General features: G+C 39.5%; 1 protein-coding gene across 1 annotated transcript in view; it reads left to right on the top strand.

Annotated features, from left to right (window-relative positions):
- Window positions 1-20100, top strand: part of phf14 (PHD finger protein 14) — a 69122-nt gene that overhangs the window by 31233 nt on the left and 17789 nt on the right. Inside the window, exons 5-6 of the mRNA XM_048608390.1 lie at window positions 16212-16371; window positions 19818-19929. Of these exons, the coding sequence (XP_048464347.1) occupies window positions 16212-16371; window positions 19818-19929 (272 nt within the window). The remainder of the gene's footprint in view (window positions 1-16211; window positions 16372-19817; window positions 19930-20100) is intronic.

Here is a 20100-nt window from a genome sequence, read left to right on the forward strand (position 1 = left end):
CCCCCCCCCCCCGATTTCTTTTCTGTGCTATTAATGCAATGACTTTTTCAGTTTATCAGCATGTTATATTTTCCAGAGCTAAGATTAAAGGTATAATTTTACACATTATTCTTCCACCCTGTATGTAGCAGCTTTAGATGATGAATTTCAATGTGTAAATATATGTGGTGTTTAATAACATTTGGTTTTGTACAAACTGAAATAGGTTAAGTCTTGCTCAGTACCTGGTCATATTTACTTGCATTCAACCTGTGACTACTTGGTGCATATAGTGGTTGAAATGAAAACATTCCATTTTATAACTGACACACCTTGAGTATTGTTTTTAATTGTTTTCTCGTGGCTTGTTTTTGAACCAGACCAACTAAATGTCTCCGTCTCACATTTTTTTACATGTGAAGGTTAGAAACGTAGATTGTTTTGTCTTTACCATTATGGTTTTGTTAAAACGATGTTGAGGGGAAGTGGTGTGACCGTAAGACATTAGAGCAGAAATTAGGCCATTTGGCCCATCGCGTTTGCTCCGCCTTTCAATCATGGCTGCAACATTTCTCAACCCCATTCTCTCACTTTCTCCCTGTAATCCTTGATACCCTTGATCATCAAGAACCTAGCTATCTCTTTTTGAAATAAACTTAATGACTTGGCCTCCACATCCTTCTGTGGCAATGAATTCCATAGATTCACCACTCTCTGGCTGAAGATGTTTCTCCTTATCTCCATTTCAAAAGGTCTTCCCTTTACTCTAAGGCTGTGCCCTCGGGTCCTAGTCCCTCCTGCCAATGTAAACATCTTCTCAATGTCCACTCTGTCCAGGCTGTTCAGTATTCTGTAAGTTTCAATCAGATCCGCCCTCATCCTTCTAAACTCCATTGAGTATAGACCCAGAGTTCCTCATTATGTTAAGCCTTTCATTCCTGGGAACATTCTCGTAAGCCTCCTCTGGACCTGCTCCAGGGCCAGTATGTACTTCCTGACCTATGTGGCCCAAAATTGTTCTTAGTACTCTAAATGTGGTCTGACCAGAGCTTTATAAAGATTCAGAAATACATCCCTGCTTTTATATTCTAGACCTCTTGAAATAAATGCTAACATTGAAGTTGTCTTCCTAACTACTGACTCAACCTGCAAGTTTACCTTAAGAAAATCCTAGCCTAGGGCTTCCAAGTCACTTTGGACTTCAGACTTCTGAATTTTCTCTCCATTTAGAAAATAGTCTATGCCTCTATTCCTTCTACCGAAGAGGATGACCTTGCACTTCCCCACATTGTATTACATCTGCCACTTCCTTATCCACTGTCCTAACTTGTCTAAATCCTTCTGCAGCCTCCCTGCCTCCTCAATACTACCTGTCCCTCCACCTGTCTTTGTATCATCTGCAAACTTCGCCAGAATGCCCTCAGTTCCTTCATTTAGATCATTAATGTATAAAGTGAAAAGTTGTGGTCTGAACACTGACCCTTGTGGAATACCACTAGCCACTGGCTGCCATCCAGAGGAGGATCCTTTTTAACCCCGCTCTGCTTTCTGCCAGACAGCCAAGCTTCTATCCATGCTAATACCTTGCCTCTAACACCATGCATCCTTACCTTAGTCAGCACCCTCCTGTGCGGCACCTTGTCAAAGACTTGCTGGCAGTCCAAGTAACTAACATGCATTGGCTCTCCTTGAACTAACCTGCTTGTTATCCCCACAAAGGATTCTAACATATTTGTCCGCCATGACCTCCCTTTGGTGAAACCATGCTGACTTTGCCCTATTTTACCATGCACTTCCTCGTATTCAGAAATCCCATCTTTCACAATGGACTCCAAAATCTTACCAACGACTGTGGTCAGGCTAATTGGTCTGTAATTTGCCTTACTTCCTCCTTTAAATAGTGGGGTTACTGTAGCGATCTTCCAGTCCTGTGGAACTCTCCCTGACTCCAGTGATTCCTGAAAGATCTCCACTATCTCTTCAGTTGGCTTATTCAGAACTCAGGGATGTAGTCCGTCTGGTCCAGTAACTTATCCATCTTCAGATCTTTCAGTTTTTGTAGCATGTTCTCTTTGGTGATGGACCACCTTCTCCACCACCCCCCCCCCAACTCACTTGAATTTTTGGGATATTACTCGTGTCTTCCACTGTGAAGACTGACATAAAGTACTTATTCAGTTCCTCAGCCATGTCTTTGTTCCCCGTTACTGTTACTCCAGTGTCATTTTCCAGTGGCCTAATGTCTATTTTTGCCTCTCTTTTACCTTTTATATATCTAAAGAAGTTCTTGCAATCTTCTTTGATATTATTGGCTAGCTTACCTTCATTTAATCTTTTCCCTCCTCTTTTCTCGTCAACCTCTTTTGGTCTTTGTAGGCTTCCCACTGCCCTTCGCCAGATTATATACCTTCTCTTTTGCATTTATGCCGTCCCTGACTTTCCTTGTCAGCTATGGTGGCCTCATCTTCCCTTTTGTATGCTGCTTTTTCCTAGGGATGAATTTTCGCTGTCTCCTGAATTACTTCCAGGAACCCCTGCTATTGCTATTCCACTGTCTTTGCTACTGTTATTAGACTTATAAATAATTGCAATGAAGGACAGTCTGTGTTTACATTTGACTTGTTGAATTGTGCATGGATGGGAGTGGCATGATGAGTTGTGTGGAACTGCATCATAATATAAATCTGTCGGCATCCTGATTTTTTTTTTCCATTACATGGATGTTAATTACAGAGCATGACTGAAAATTGTGGTAAATGAATTGCACGCAATGTGCATTTTTGCGTATGCAACTGAAAATATCCAATATTCAAAATGTAATGCAGTGGCTAACTGTAAAATAAATTTAGTGAATTAAAGGACATGAAAGAACAAAACATAGTGATGCTAGTCAGTGAAAATAAGGAGAATGAAGTAAAAAGAAATAATATTCTGGAGCCAATTAGAAATCAATTTAGTAAACTGAAGAAGAAAGAAATGAGTTGCAATGGCATGGAATTCAACAGTGATTTTCAGGGATTCTCTACTTATCAATAGCGAAGTAAACTTGTATGCGTTTTCTTTCTCTGCGGCAAAAGACTATTTTGTTTTAAGGTTTTCTTTATTTACGTCCAAGATCGCATTTGTGTTGAGTGTAGAGTAGAATAATGAGACTTAAAGAAAACGTTAGAAACCTTGACTGTGGAATTGCATAACTTGGATTTAAGTGAAAACAGCTTATCACTTTGGGAAGGGAAATGGGGATTATTTAGAGCAACATTTAAGATTGATAGAAAAATAATGTTGGGATTTGTGAATAATACTATTCACTTCTTGATTTGAGCAAATAGAGTCAGAGTGAATGGAAGTTGGAAGCAGTTTGCACAATAAAGTCAAAAACGTGCTGAGATGGCCTCAAAAGTTTTTGTATACAAAAGACATTTGACTCTTGACTTTTTTTTAGAAAGGCATTACAATGGGGCAAGACAGAACATTGCACTAATAGACACTTGTCAGGAAATATGTGCTGAATATGAAAGCTGTTAAGTATTTTTTTTCAAGATGGTGTGGGAAATGGCATCTTTGTACACTTTTCACTATACTCATGTACAAAGTCGCCATTTTCCACACCATCTTAAGTAAAAAGGTGCCCAGGTCCAAAATCTTAGCTATAACTTAGAAAAATGAAATTTAAAGTTTAGCGTAACAGTCCTTCTAAAGCAGAGAAAGAGGAAAAAAAATAAAAGCAGACGGAGCAGACGAGTCCATGCTGGGCTTCACCTCAAGACCTGGAGTCTATGCTTATGTATTATGACCATTGATCTTTTACTTCATTTCGATGTGAAATAGCAAAATTGGATCATAAAACATAGCATTTAACAATATTGAAGTGTCTCCTTTGTAGAGTACACTTAGCCAGTTTAGTATTCAGAAATGTGGACAGTTTGACAGGATTGCCTTTGGGTTAGACTGTCTTTGTCTTTGAAACCCAGTGCTTCATTTCTGATGTACTTTGTAATTTGCATTGTATCTTGGTGATACTGGCCCTTTATCTTATGTCTTCCATATAAGTGATCTTCTAATTTAAGCCATTTATTGAAGAAATGTGGAAAATATTCTACTTTTTACAGGTTATGAACATTAAAATAATGGTTTACTACTCTATCCTGCTCAGTTTTGATCATCAGCACCTTTTAAATGCCACTGGACGAATTCATCTTCACAGGGTTACTAACTCTTTGAGATGCTATCTGCAGGGGGCCAAAATGAATTTGATGGGTTAAAAATAGCCTTCCGTCCAGTCATAACTAAATTTTCTATCTACTGTTCTTTCCCTACTAAAAGATAATTTGCAGGTAATTTGGTTTGGTATTAAACTGTTGAGAGAAGCATTTTATTCAGTGTATTTCATTGTTGAACTAGGGACATTATTGAGGAAGTGTAGTAAGGCTTTATTTGTGAAGTTAGTGATGAAGCTGGGATTACTGACTGTCACTGGAAGGTGAAGAAAGTGGAGTGTGGTGTGGTTAACCTAAATGATCGATAGGTTTAACATTGGGACAGATAATTATAATGAAACTAGAAACTTCAGCTTTTGTAACCAGTAGTTCTGTCCGTTGACAGTTTAATTTGGGTAAACTACTGCTGTTTTTGGAACAGAGAATGTTGATGTCATTTGCGAAGGCCTATGTTGAATTTTTGACATTGCACAATAGTTCCCACAATGCAATATTTTTTTCTGCATCAATATATTCCTGTCCTTTTTTGTTTGCATCTTGCACTGGATGTATTGATTTTTTTTTTTGGTGTGAGTACTGCTTATCCAATGCAAATTATTGACATCCTGCATAGCTGATGGAACATCACAGCTGAGTCCAGGCGCACAGCTGGTTTGCTGGTTACCTAATAGAAATCACAGCTATAATCTATTTATCCATTCTTCTGTCCAGCCCTCTGCAGCCTGCCTTAATAGTATAAATACTTCCAACAAAATAAACAGATACTTCTTTTTATTTTCTGTTAGTTTTTTTCCTTCCAGTTGAACTTGGTGTATATGGAAAACGGTTCAACAATCTGCACCAAATATACAATTCTTGTAGTTAAGTTGAGCATTTTAAGAGAATTTTTCATATGCATGTTTTGGCTTTGCTGTATATACAAAGTCAAAATGTTTTATTTCTTGTAAAATAAAACCAAGTAGTCCAGATGCTGGAAACCTGAAACAAAACCAGAAATTGTTGGAGAAACTGGTCTGGCAGCATTTGGAGAGAAAGTGGGGTCACCATTTTGGGCCCAATGACCCTTCTTCAGAAATGACTAAATTCATTGAATTGAATAATTTGATGAACGATCACTGGACCTGAAACATCGATTTATTTCTCTCCACAGATGCAGCCAGATCTGCAGAGTTTCTCCAGTATAGAACGTAGAACAGGATAGCACAGAAATAGGCCCTCAGTCCACCATGTCTGTGCTGACCATGATGCCATTCTAAACTAATCCCATCTGATTGCGCGTGATCCATAATCCTGTATTCATCGCTGTTCATAAGTCTATCTAAATGCCACTTAAACATTGCATTAGCCAAGAAGCAGCTATGATAGCAATATAATGTGGATAAGTGGGAGGTTATCCACTTGATCACAAAAACAGGAAGGCAGATTATTATCTGAATGGTAGCAGTTTAGGAAAAGGTGAGGTGCAAGAAGGGTGTCATGGTGGAACAGTCGCTGAAGTTTGGCATGCAAGTGCAGCAGGCAGTGTGGAAAGCTAATGCACGCTCTCCTTCATAGCGAGAGGATTTGTGTATTAGAGTAAGGATGTCTTGCTGCAGTTGTACAGAGCCTTAGTGAGGCCACACCATGAATATTGTGTGCAGTTTTGGCCTCTTAATCTCAGGAAGGATATTCTTGCTATTGACGGAATCCAGAAAAAGTTCGCCAGATTGATTGTCTGGATGGCAGGACTGACATAGGAGGGGAATCTCAGAAACATATAAAATCCCAGTGGGACTGGACAGGCTAGATGTGGGAAGAATGTTCCCACTGTTGGAGAAGCCCAGAACTCTAGGGATCACAGTCTAAGAATAAGGGAGAAGCCATTCAGGACTGAGATGAGGGATGAATTTCTTCACTCAGTTGCGAACCTGTCAAATTCTCTCCCACAAGAAGCTGTTGGAGCCAGTTCATTAGATATATTCAAGAGGGAGCTGGGCGTGGCACTTGTGGCTGAAGGGATCAAGGGGTATGGGAGAGGGCGGCAATGGAATCCTAAAATTGCTCGATTAGTCGTGATCGTATTGAATAGTGGTGCAGGCTCGAAGGGCTGAATGGTCTACTCTTGCATCTATTTTCCGTTTAAGTTTCATCCACCTCCTGGCAGTGCATTCCAGACACCTACCACTCTCTGTATAAGAAACTTGCCTCGCACATCCCCTTTAAACTTTCTCCCTCTCACCTTAAACCAATGCCGCCTACTAATTGATATTTCCACCCTGGCAAAAAGACTCTAATTATCCACCTTGTCCATACTTCTCACAATTTTTATCTACACCTGTCAAATTGTCCTTCCAGCCATTGATGCTGTAGCAAAAACTAATTTTTCCAACCTGCCCTTATAGCTAATACTCCAATCCAGGCACCATCCTGGTAAACCTCATTTGCACTCTCTCCAAAGCCTCCACACTCTTCCTGTAATATGGTGATCAGAACTGCATGCAATACTGCAAATGCAACCTAACCAAAGTTTTGTATAGCTGCAAGCTTATTTTAAGCTGTAATTGGAAAATTAATAAGGGATTAAAAGGCGGTTCTTAACTTCTCCAAAAATCTATTCTGTTTATGTGCTGTTGAATGCATTTTTGCAATGGACCCTTCAAATCAGAGGAAACTGAAAGATCAAGGCTGCATTTGACCAAGTGTAGCATAAAGGAGTCTTAACGAAACTAGAATCAATGAGTATCAACGGACAAACATTCCTGTTGTTGGAATCGTACCTGAAACAAAGGAAGATGATCATGGTTGCTGGAGGTCAGTTATCTCAGCTCCAGGACATCTCTGCCAGAGTTCCTCTGAGTAGTGTCCTAGGCCCAACCATCTTCAGCTGCTTCATCAATGACCTACCCTCCATCAAAAGGTCGGAAGTGGGGATGTTTACTGATGATTGTACAATGGTCGGCACCATTCATGACTCATCAGATACTGAAGCAGTCCATGTTCAAATGCAGCAAGATCTGGACAATATCCAGGCTTGGGCTGACGGGTGGCAAGTAACATTCGTGCTACGCAAATGCCAGGCTGTGACCATCACCAATAAGCGACAATCTAATCACCGCCCCTAAACATTCAATGCTGTTGCCATCACTGAATCCCCCACTATCAACATCTTGGGGGTTACCGTTGACAGAAACTCAACTAGACTCACCACATAAACACAGTGGCTGGCTACAAGAGCAGATCAGAGGCTAGAACTACTGCAGTGAGTAACTCACCACCTGACTCCGAAAAGCCTGTCCACCATCTCCAAGGCACAAGTCTGGAGTGTGATGGAACACTCCCCACTTGCCTGGATGAGTGCAGCCCCAACAACACTCAAGAAGCTTGACACCATCCAGGACAAAGCAGCCCACTTGATTGGTACTACACTCACAATCATCGATTTCTTCCTCCACCGACCCTCAATGGCAGCAGTGTGTACTATCTATGAAATGTACTGCCGAAATTCACCCACGATACTCAGACAGCACCATCCAACCCTATGACAACTTCCAGTTAGAAGGAAAAGGACCAGTAGATATATGGGAACACCACCACTCACAAGTTCCCCTCCAAGCCACTCACCATCCTGACTTGGAAATATATCGCCGTTCCTTCACTGTCACTGGGTCAAAATCCTGGAATTCCCTCCCGAATGGCATTGTGGATCGATGCACAGCAGCCGGCCTGCAATGGCTCAAGAAGGCAACTCACCACCACCTTCTCAGGGCAACTAGGAATGGGCAGTAAATGTTGGCCAGCCAGTGACGTTCACATCTCTCAAATGAATTAATAAATGACCATCTGTGTTTTGGTCTTTTTAGCTAGATATTCTGTTAATAGTTTGCATGAATTGCAGGCGTCAGTATTCATTGTGGTTGGTGAACAGATTGTTGTTCAAATAGTCAGTCTACTGGTAAAGTTATATTGTGTGTAAAGGGAGATGGTAGTCCTGTAGTAATGTCACTGAGTACTCCAGAGACCCAGGCTAATACTTCGGGAACACTGGTTAAAATTTCATGTGAAAACTGAAATCTGTTAATAAATCTGGAATATACAGCTAGTGTGTGTCACCGTGACCATGCCAACCAATACTGATGGTTTTAAAAGCCTGTCCAGATGTCCTTACAGTACTTTTAAGGAAAGAAATTGTCTCTCCTTACTTGGTCCTGCTTATATGTGACTGTAGATTCACACCATGGTGATTGACTCTTAACTTGCGTCTGAAATGGTGTAGTGAACCATTATAAGGTTGGTCAATAAATGCTGTCATTGCCAGCAATGCTCACATCTTATAAAGGAGTAGAGATTATGACTTGCCAACTTTTATACTCAATCCCCTGACTGAAGGGAAGGATGCCTTATGTTGCCTTTACCACCTTATCCACACTTGTATTGCTACTTTCAGGGAGCTATGGACTGGCACCCTAAGACCCGTGAATATATCAGTGCTCCTCCAGGTCCTGACATTTACTGTATACTTTCCTCTTGCATATAACCTCCCAAAATTCATCACTTCTCACTTGTCTGGACTAAACTCCAGCTACTGTTCCTCAGCCCAACTATCCTGCTGTATCCTTTAACAGCTTTCCTCATGGTCCATCCATTTTCGTGTTTGCAGTCTTATTAATCAGACAACCTACATTTTCATCCGAATCACGTGTGTAGACGAGATCCCAGCACTGATCCTTGCAAAGCGTCTTTGGTCACAGAATTCCAGTTAGAAGAACAATCCTCTACAATTACCCTCTGTCTTCTATAACCAAGCCAATTTTGGATTCAGCCGACCAACTCGCCAATTTCTGTTCTTGAAAACTTTTACAGTATTACTTCAGAGCCAAAAGGAAACTAGCTAGTAAATCCTGAAAACAATATATTCCAACAAAAATGTTTGACATTGAACTGTTCATGACTGTGAGGAGCAATGTACTGGGCAGGGTCCTCTCAGATGTCATAAAATTGACTTTAAGTTTACTTCATCGTTTCCTCCCAGAGTTACTTTGCCCTTTATGCCAGACTGAAAATAATTGTCCGATTTTTCAGATTAAGAACTCGAGTTCTCAGCCAAAATCCACAATGCGTTTTTAACTGCAGTGCCCTCTACCTATTATAACCTCAGGTCACTCTGCTATGGTGCAATTTGCACAAGTTTCACTCCTCTATTACCCTGACATGTGGCTTGACCAGGAACCAATGAATCTAATTTTTGTTTCGAGTTCCTCCCTGGCCTCGTCTCCCTCTTTTTAGCCTCTGCCCAGACTTTCGTTGTAATCCTTTCCTAAACATATTTGCATTTATCTAACTCTGACCTCTTGATCATGCCTGATTTTAATTGTGCCGCTGTTTGCTGGACCTTCAGGCTAGGATTTGCATTCTAGCTTCTCTTTAAACTTTGTCTTTTAAGAATGAATGTAAAGTACAGTGATACTGCTGAAAATCTTACTTTCTCCAAGCTTTTGGTTGTCTGACCTAATGTTACATTGTGTCTTGGTGTCACAATTTTGTTCTGTAATATTCCTGTCAAAGACTTTGTACCTTTAACAGACTAGAACACCCAATGTGCAGGTAAGATGGAGTTTTTGGCCCTTTTTGTCTGGGCTTACAAATTGAACACTAGAGGACTGCTAACACCTGTAGAATTATGCAAGGGAGATTACTGTCTCCTGGAAAGATTGAACATTTGGGAATTGTAGTGATAGTTGGTGGGGGTGTCGACTTTGGAAATACAAAGCAACTTTCTCGCTTCAATTTTCTTAGCTATTTGGTAAGAAACCTCATACAGAATTTAAAGAGGAGGTGGGTAGTGCAGTGGTAATATCACTGGATTAGAAACTCAGAGGCCTAGGCTATTGCTATGACGTTTGAATTTACCAGTGTACTTAGATTTTAAATTCAATTAATAAAATCTGCAATTAAATGAATTGGGAAAAAAAGGAACCAATTGTAAAAACCCTTCGAAGGAAGGAACTCCATTAGCTGCTGCCCTTACCCATTCTGACCTACATGGGGCTCCAAACACAGCAATGTAGTTAATTCATGAATCCCTTCTGAAATAGCCTGGTAAGCCATTCAGCCTCCGTTACAGTTTAATACAATTATGAAAAGAAGTTAAACCAAGTGAAACACTCTATGTTGACCAAGGTACTGAAATGACTATGGCAAACCCAGACCTGTCGACCTGCCAAGTGGTCGTTGCCAACATATTTGAATTTGTGCCAAAATTGGGAGAGCTGAACCACACTCAATCAGTAGCCTGACATAACTCACTGAAGCGTACCTTGCAGACAATGCCCCAGATGACACCATCACTATCCTTGGACATGTCTTGTCCGACCGGCAGTTTAGACCCACCAGAACTTGTGGCACAATGGTATACAGCCAGGAGTTTCCCTGGGAGACTTCAACATTGCTTCCAGACCTCATGAAGTCTCATGGCACCAAGTCAAAAGATGGGCAAGTAAACCTTCTGATTGCAGATTACCACCTACTGAGTCCCCTCCATTCCTCAGCTGCTGAGTCAGTGCTTCTTCCATGTCCAATTAGGAAAAGCACTGAAAGTGGCAAGGGCATAAATGTTCTCTGGGTGGGGACTTCAGTGTCTGTCGTGAAGAGTGGCGTTCACTAATGCTACTGACCAAGTTGACTGAGTCTTAAAGGACATGGCTGAAAGAGTGGTAGGTTCTGAGGAAGTCCACAAGATGGTCACCATTCTACCTGTCACAGATGCATCTGTCCATGATACCATCAGTAGGAATGACCATCAAAGTCCTTATTATGAAGTCCTGTCTTCCCATTGAACCCTTCATTGCATCAGGTATTACCACTGAATTAAATGGGATAGGTTTGAACAGACCTAGCAGCTCATTGCTGGGCATCCAGTAGACGCTATGGAACTTCAGCAGCAGAATCGTATTCAATCATAATCTGTAATCCACTATTTTAGGTTCAGGAGAACTAAGCATTGCGGCAGCCTCTGATTGGCCAGGTTGTAGTTTAACACGGCCTCTGAGGAGTGTGTATTGGAAACAAGCAAGAAAACCACTTGAAGTTAGCTGTGTCAACATTTTCTCTGTCCCCTTTCTCTGTAAAATTATCATCAGTTTTCTGTTGCGAGAGCATAAAAATCTACATTTGGCGAATTCTGAAAGAAAAGTTATAAAACCACCATGAACAAAGGCCCTGAGTCCAATCAAGCAACGAGTAAACTATGGATTGATCACTGCTATGTAGATCGATAGCATCAAGGTACCATCAAAGAACTGAGGTTTGTGAAACTAGCTTTGTGGTTTTAGACTGTTGATCAAGAATGGTATTTTTTTTGACACACTAAAACAGAAGTTGCTGGAGAAACTCTGTATGACTGGCAGCATCTGTGGAGAGAAAATAGACTTAATGTAATGTCATCCAAACTGGTTCTTCTGATTTTTTTTTTTCTGTCAACTCATAATATTTGTGTTTTGTTTATGTGTGTGCCCACAGGTTTAGAAGGATAATGAGGAATAGTACGGGGGTGGGGTGGGGAAAATCATTGTCAGTAGTGATACTGTGTGCCCCCCAACCACGATATAGGACAGAGGTCTTTAGAGAGTGGGGATTGGTGAGTTGTTAATGGATAATAAAAAATGCTGGATAAATGAACAAATATTTTGCTTCTGTCTTTGCTAAACAGTATCCAAAGTACATTGCAGTAATTACTGTAAATCAAGAGACGGGGGAGAGAGGGAAACTTGGTGAAATTTCAATTACAAGAGAAGCAAGACTGAACAAACTGAATTTTAGGAAAATTGAATCAGAGATAGTAGGAACTGCAGATGCTGGAGAATCCGAGACAACAAGGTGCAGGGCTGGATGAACACAGCAGGCCAAGCAGCATCATAGGAGCAGAGAGGCTGACGTTTCGGGCCTAGACCCTTCATCAGAAAAGGAGGAGGGGAAGGGGGTTCTGAAATAAATAGGGAGAGAGTGGGAGGTGGATAGAAGAGGGATAGAGGAGAGGATAGGTGGAGAGGAAACAAACAGGTCGAAGAGGCGGGGATGGAGCCAGTAAAGGTGAGTGTAGGTAGGGAGTTAGGAAGGGGATAGGTCAGTCCAGGGAGGACGGACAGGTCAAGGGGGCGGGATGAGTTTGGTCGGTAGGAGATGGAGGTGCGGCTTGAGGTGGGAGGAGGGGATAGGTGGGAGGAAGAACAGGTTAGGGAGGCAGGGACGAGCTGGACTGGTTTTGGGATGCGGTAGCGGGAGGGGAGATTTTGAAACTTGTGAAATCCACATTGATACCATTGGGCTGCAGGGTTCCCAAGCGTACCATTGGGCAAGCTCTGCTCCTATGATGCTGCTTGGCCTGCTGTGTTCATCCAGCCCTGCACCTTGTTGTTTAGGAAAATTGATCTTCCTTTGTGTTTGGATCACCGTTCTTCTAAGAAGATTCATAATTTGGAATGTGGTTTTAGTTTTCAACTTTGAGATTTGCTGTCTGATTGATCTATAGTATCTCTCCCATTTAATATCATTAGATATTCTTTACTATCACTGTCTTTAATTACCAGTTACCAGCCACCAGCCACCTGAATGCTAATAGTTAGGGGTAAGAACAAATTTGTCGAAGACGTTAGTAGTCTTTGTTCTGCTATAGTATATCAAACCTCCAGAAGTAGATTTAAAACATATCATCAAGAATACATCACTAAATCATAATCTTTTCTGTGACTTTCAGCTCTGACATTATCTCTGGAATCCTGCATTCTCTCCAAAATGCAGCCGCCGCAGATATAGGTAAAAGCCTGTAAAATTTAATGCAGTGAAACCAAGGTTGACATTTGACAGCAATGTTGAATTGAAAGTTAATCTCTACATAAAGTTGAATCACAAGGCTAACTCAAAATCGTGTAATTGCAGTACCGTTGCTTTCAGTGCCTCTGAAGTAATAAGTGGAAAAATGTCCAGAATCACTGGACCTCATTTCTAACTTGCTTCTTTAGATGTTAGTGCATATGTGTGGATATCAGGATGGGCTTTCCACCCGTTGGACAAAGTTAATACTGACTTGTGTTTTCTGCACATACTGTGAAGAGTGGCCACTGAGGTGAGATATTATGGGGCGCACAGTTCCTGCGGATCCATGCCCAAATTGAGAACCAATACCTCTAAGTGTGGGTCTAGTTTGTTTCTTTATTATAATACACTTTCCTTTTCTCACTAATTTCTTTAAGAAAAATTCCTTAACGCTTAACACAAGCTAGGGGGATGGTTAGTTCAGCTGGACAGTTGGTTTGCAATGAAATGATGCCAACAGTATAAGTTTAATTCCTTCACTGGCTGAGGTTACCATGAAGGACTTTGCTTCTCAACCTCAGCCCTTGCCTGAGGTGTGGTGACCCTCGGGTTAAACCACCATCACCTCTCCCTAATTCTCCTAAAATCATTTTAATGATTCATAACATATAGGAACAGCAGGTGAATTCACCCTCAATATCACAAGTAATCTGTGATAAAACAAAGATAGGGCACAAATTTCATAAAAGTGATATTGTACTATATTGTGACAACTACCTTGTGCTATATTATGGCTCCTTCAGGTCCAGAGCTGATCAATCACAAGTGCTTGTTGCAACCTCACCAGACCAGTCCTCAGAATTGGTCCATGAGCTAAGAATTGTCTCAGCTTATAAGTAGCACCCCTTCTTTCAAGTGTTTCTATTTAAAAATAATTAACAGTAGAGCTTTGTACTTTAAGCAAGATAATACAATGGTGTTGTTTGTCAACAAGAGAAAAATCATTGACTTACGTGCCTGTTGTAAATTTCGCGTTCCATAAATTTCAGAAAACACATCAAGCTGAGAGAAGTAGAGGTACAATTTGAGCAAGTTCCCAGATCACATGAAGTTAAGATAGGAGAGTAAGACATAAATATTACTGGGGTAAAGGTGTCTCCCTCCCTTTCATGTTCGGTGATTTAATGAGAGTTGAATGGCATTATCTGTGTTATGGGGAGCAATTGAACACATTGAATATCTTTCTGCTATCTGAAGTAGGATATAAGCCATGGTCCAATCTGTTCTCAAAAACATAGAAATCAGAACACAGAAGAAAAACCAGCAGTGGACCACTTTTAGTCCTTTAAGCACTTGGAATGAAATTGAAAACAATTATTTTTGTGAAATAATACTCATTGAAAGTGGAATTATCTTCAGATTATAATTGCTGCAGACATCATTTTACTTGAAAATATAAATTGAGTTGCACTAGTTGGGTTTCATAAATATAATTGAGTTGCTTTCTGAGCATTTGCAAAATTAAAGTTTTTAAAAATGTCTTTACTGCCATTTCTGTAGCTATTTAGCATCTCCGATATGTTGCTTTCTTTAAAAGTGAGCAGAATAATTCTTTAATTTTGAAGAATGTGACTGTAGATGCTTTATCTATGCAAAACTATCATAGAATAAAGCAATATTTTAACTTAGTGAATGTTATGTATTATAATTACTACTGTAAAATTTTGCTTGAAACATTTTGGAACAGGATGGACAAATGTTGTAGAGTGTTTGCTCGGGACATGATGTTGATTAGTGTTAATAATAGAAAAGATTACATTTTGACAGATTGCGTTTTGAAAGTGGTACATTTAATAGACCAAATTCCATAATGTAGTTATTTTCTAAAAACTAAAATGCATATTGTCCAGTGTAAGAATCTACTAAAGCATAGAATGAGAAGGCCAAAGTGCAGCTGCCTCTTACTCCCCTGCTGAAAGCCCAATCTTTCAACAATTTGAAATCTATTTTGAAAAATGTTTTGCTTTTAATTAAAAAAAAAATTAAATGTTTAAAAATGACTTGACTTGAGATTTGACTGTACCAGCTGAAAGTAGGGTTATCACAAAAATAAGTATCTAATCACTGTGTCAATCAACCACTTCTGAACAAATTCATTTTAAGTTAGTAAAGTGCACTCAGAAAAGTACTCTGCTGGTTAAATTGTGCATTCGACAGTTGAATTTTTTAATACATTAGTAGAGACCATACATGAAATCTTTTAAGATGTGTAATTTACTGTTCTTGCTCCCAGAAGAACTGGTTTATTTTTATAAGCCCCTTGGCAAATTAATGCAATTAGTGGAAGCCCCAAAGGCTTATTTTACCCTGCGATTGGCTAGTTTTGTGGGCAGGAGATAGGATGAACAGGCAACACATAAGATTATTGCAACTTCAGTTATGCTGAGTACAAATAGTGCTACAATTCTGAGATATTTTGATCTGATTTCAACTGAATTTCAGTTGGTTGAAGTTGTAGCTCCTAATTGATGCATCCCATAATCCGTTTAATGTGTATTTAGAAGCACATAAATAAACACAGTAAATGTATACAATTTCACAGAATAATGCACAAATTGAATAATTTATTTTTGGGATTGTCTGTAAAATCCCACAATGTAATTCAGATGTGGAATTTGTGATTATTATAAAGCAGCACTGACATTGCAAACACGCAGACAATGGATCTTGGATTGAATGTGAGCAGCTTCCTGCGAGGTCATTGTGATGAAATGCAACATTTTGAGTTGTTACAGCAAAATGCTTATACAAGTTATAAGTTTTTTTTTAAATGATTTTAATTATTCTGTTTTGTATGGAATCTCAGTTGCGATCGCAAGTTGAACTGTTTTTATGTATTTAGGCAAGTAATAATTTTGTTTGAAGTTGTGAGCTGTATATGTTAGTAAGTTATCTTTACTAATATCAGTTTTACATCACCTAAGATGCTACTTTTTCTATTTTATACTTGTAAAATTTGTATTTGCTTTATTCCTGAGAAACATTCTTAAACTGAAGTTAATAGCTCGAGTCTTTTTGAAGGTATTTGGGTGAAATTCGTGTTTTCAATTTTACGTAAATCTCCGGCTAATGCTATCACTTACACACCCCTCACTTGGGGTTACATCACAAGATAAGTCATTGAAGTGAAGCCTTGGTATTTCATCAATGTATCTTCTCTTCTGGCAGGTTGCTATGGTGTTGATGGTGAAAGTGATTCTATTATGAGTTCCGCCTCTGAAAACTCAACTGAACCCTGGTTCTGTGATGCTTGCAAATGTGGAGCAACACCAAGTTGTGAGTTGTGTCCTAATGTGGATGGAATTTTTAAAGAAACAGATGCTGGAAGGTTTGTTGCGCTAGTATGTAGTTCTTCATTAAAGGTTCAAGTTTCATAAGCTTGTTGACAGGCTTGTTGCATGTGGTTTGTAGAACATCCCCTTTAGAAGTTATTGTAGTTCTTAGTTCCCAAAATAAAAATATGCTCCGTTATGGTTGACAGTTCTAGGAACACTCCTGGAAGTTTGTTCTCCTTTCTAAAATGTGAGAGATCTGATCCCTCATACCTGTTACTGCACTTGCCTTATAAATTTAGATTGGAGATCATTAAACTGTCAGTTTCCTCTGCTGATGCCAGTTAAGATGGTACTTTTGTACTCTGTCTCAAATTTCTCTAAGCTGTTTGATATCTCGTGCTTCATTAATCATTTAGGAGATTTGATATGTTTGGAACTGTAGGCACCAGTAACATTCAGGGTTCTCTGCAGCCTCCTGCATAATTCTCCTTGTGAGTCATCACTCCACTATGCCTCAGTTTATTTGTCCATAAAATCTGTTAATTTATCTTTCTAAGCATTACATTTTTGGAAATTTCTCTTTGAACATACATATTTTACAATATTGTGGTACTCTTTGAGAGCTGTATCAGAATTGCAGATGAAATCTATATCAAATGTTTACCTCTCCATATTTTTTGTAGAGGAAGTAAAAGGAAGTCTCTCTCAGATAAAACAATTTTCCAAAAGCAGAGACAGCAGGCACTGAGGCAAGCACTTTTCTCCCTAACTGCTGGCAACAGTGCCGAAAAGATCTATTCTCGAAGTCTAGAGACTGCCTGAAAATACAGAACCGTTTTGCAGCCCTATAAACCAAATGGGCACTGGGAGAAAAAAAGGGTTGGGAATTTACATGCCGTTTCATGCTGCAGTGTCAAGTAACGAGGATAAGCAAATATTCAGGGATTTTTAAAAAAAGTCGAATTATTTGCAATTGTGTTATTTCCAACCCCCTTTCACAATTGCTTTTGTTAAAGGTCAGGCTTCAAATTTGTAAAAAGGTCAGTAAAACAAAGGTAGAAAATGGAAAAGGAAACTTAGTAGAACTGAAGAGTTACCATTAGCATTTGCTGAAAGTGGCTGGTCATGCAGCCAGCCTTGTGCTTATGAGAAAAATGTGTTGTGTGCTTTGCTTAAATGTAGATCCTTGGCTGATTGACATCAAATGTTTCATCCTTAATCAATTTCTTTGTAGTTTTTGTCAGTGATAGTTTGCCCTTGCCCAACTGCTCCCCCCCAACTCTTCAGGGGCAAACTGAGAAGACAGATCCCATGTCTACCTCAGCAAGAATGAAAATTGAATTTGTGCTATTGACATTATTTTGAGCTGTATTATTTTATTCCATCTAGCCAACTGACCTAGCTAGATCTGACATTGCACACCATCTATCTGGGAAAGGGGTTTTGTTCCAGGCTGCAGCAGATATTCACATCCACCTGCCATGAGAACGTGAGGCATTGATTCCCTGAGTTGAACCTCTTCTTATGTGATTCATTCATATTTAAACCTTGGTGTTGCAGGGAGTATAATGCCAAATTAGATCCTAATCTTGCCCATTTTCTAAAAGTGTGTCTCACTGATCAATAATGAAAAGCTGGTCTATTTCACTTTTCTTTGCCTAAACATAAGCATTGAAATCAGTTGTAGAACCACTTGTATTGTACCAGCTGAAATTGATTATTATACTTCTAAAAGGAGTTAAAGCATGTGTGAAATGTACTTTACTCTCTGTTCACCTTTGATTACACTGGCTGTCTTGAACATTGTTTTAGTATTTTTACATGTATTTTTGAAGATTATATCCAAGTTGACAAAGTTATAGATTCACTTTAGCTGCAAGTGTGATATAGAGGAGGTTTACCAGGATGTTAATAAGACAAAGTAAAATTAATGATGGGAGACCAGTGGATGTGGCATATTGGATTTCCATTTGATAAGGTGCCACATAAAAGCTTGCTGCACAAGATAAAAGCCCATGGTGTAGGGGATAACATTAATATTGATCAAGGGTTGATTGGCCAACAGGAAGCAGGGTTCGGGATAAATGTGTCTCTCATGGGTTGTAACTACTGCAGTGCAACAGGCATCAGCGATGGGGCTGCAACCTATTTATAAACTATATGTAAATGATTTGGATTAGGGGTCCAAATAAATGGTAGCTAAATTTGGCTCATGATGCCAAGATAGATTGGAAAGTAAGCTGTTAAGAGGAAGTAATGAGTCTTCACAGTGATATTGACCGGTTGAGTGGTCAAACATTTAAAAGATGGAGTACAGTGAAGGTAACATGGGTAATGTAAACATGACCATTTCAACAAGAAAAGTAGTGTCTTGTTTAAATATAGTGAGATTGCAGAACCCTGGTTGAGAGGAATCTGGGTGCACTGAATGAATCTCTCAATCTTACCATGCATATAGAGCAAGGGACGGGCAGTAAGATTTTTTTTTTTGCAATTGGTCTGGATTCTAAAAGTGTGGAAGTTTTACTATGGCTTCACCACAGTGGTGGTGAGACCATACCTGGAGTACTGTGTATAGTTTTGGTCCTGTTATTTGAAAGAAAATATAATTACTTCAGAAGCAGTTTAGATAATAATCAACTCGGCACATTTTGTGGGATAAAAAACTTGTGCTCATTGGAGTTTAGAAGCATGAGAGATGATCTTATTGAAGTGCACAAGATCCTGAGGGGTCTAAATAGGGTGGATACCTGCAGGATGTTTCTTCATGGGGAGAAAATTAAAGCTAAAGGACACAGTTTAAGAATAAAAGGCCTCCCTTTTAAGAAAGAGGAGAGGATTTATTTTGAGGTCTTATCATTTGAAATTCTCTTTCCCAGAAGCTGGCTTTTTAAATTATTCAAAGCTGAGTTAGGTTGTATTTTGACAGAGGAGGGAGTTGAGGATGGGTTATTGAATTTCCAGAGGAAGAGGAGGTCACAAGCAGATCAGCCAAGATCTTGCTGTATGTTGGAACAGGCTTGAAGGTTCTCTTTGCATACCCCCGTTCTTAAGATCTACGTTCCTGTGTTACCAAGGATGCAAGTCTTCAGGTATTAATAGGCTGGAAAAGTAAGAACCGTTGTCTTTGGAACAAACAGGTTAAGAAGTGATCCAACAAAAAAAATTCAAAATCATAGGATGAGTAGAGTGAGCTTATCCACATTAGTGGAAGGATCCATGACCTGAAGACATAGATTTAAAGTCATTGGATGAAGATCTAGAGGATATATAAAAAAAAATTTTCAATGTTGTCAGGATATAACATGCTACCTAAAAGGTAGGTGGCAGCTGATACCGTGGATAATCTTAAACAGGAGTGTTAATGAGGAAGTTGAGATTCCAGACAAAATAGAGGGCTGGGGGGCAGAGCAAGTCTGCTGCTTTAAATTACCAGCACAGACACTATGAGCTAAATGTGCTACTGGTTTCACTGATTGTATGTGCATTTTCTCTTCAGGTGGGTTCATGTTGTTTGTGCCCTTTATGTCCCTGGTGTGGCATTTGGAGATATAGACAGACTTCGTCCTGTTACTCTTACAGAAATGAACTATTCAAAATATGGTGCCAAGGTAAGACTATATATTTGTGTGACGCTGAAAATGTTCTTGTTTGTTCTTGAACATCTGAAATAAGGATAATGTTAAAGCAGATTGGCAGTAAACAGATTTAAAGGTTAGATAAAATTATTGATTTGTAAAAAGATCTTGGGGCAGTCACCAAAGATTTCCACTAAGGTTAAG

This window comes from Rhincodon typus, chromosome 2 (genome assembly GCF_021869965.1).
Source record: "Rhincodon typus isolate 14 chromosome 2, sRhiTyp1.1, whole genome shotgun sequence".
Classification (NCBI taxonomy): domain Eukaryota; kingdom Metazoa; phylum Chordata; class Chondrichthyes; order Orectolobiformes; family Rhincodontidae; genus Rhincodon; species Rhincodon typus.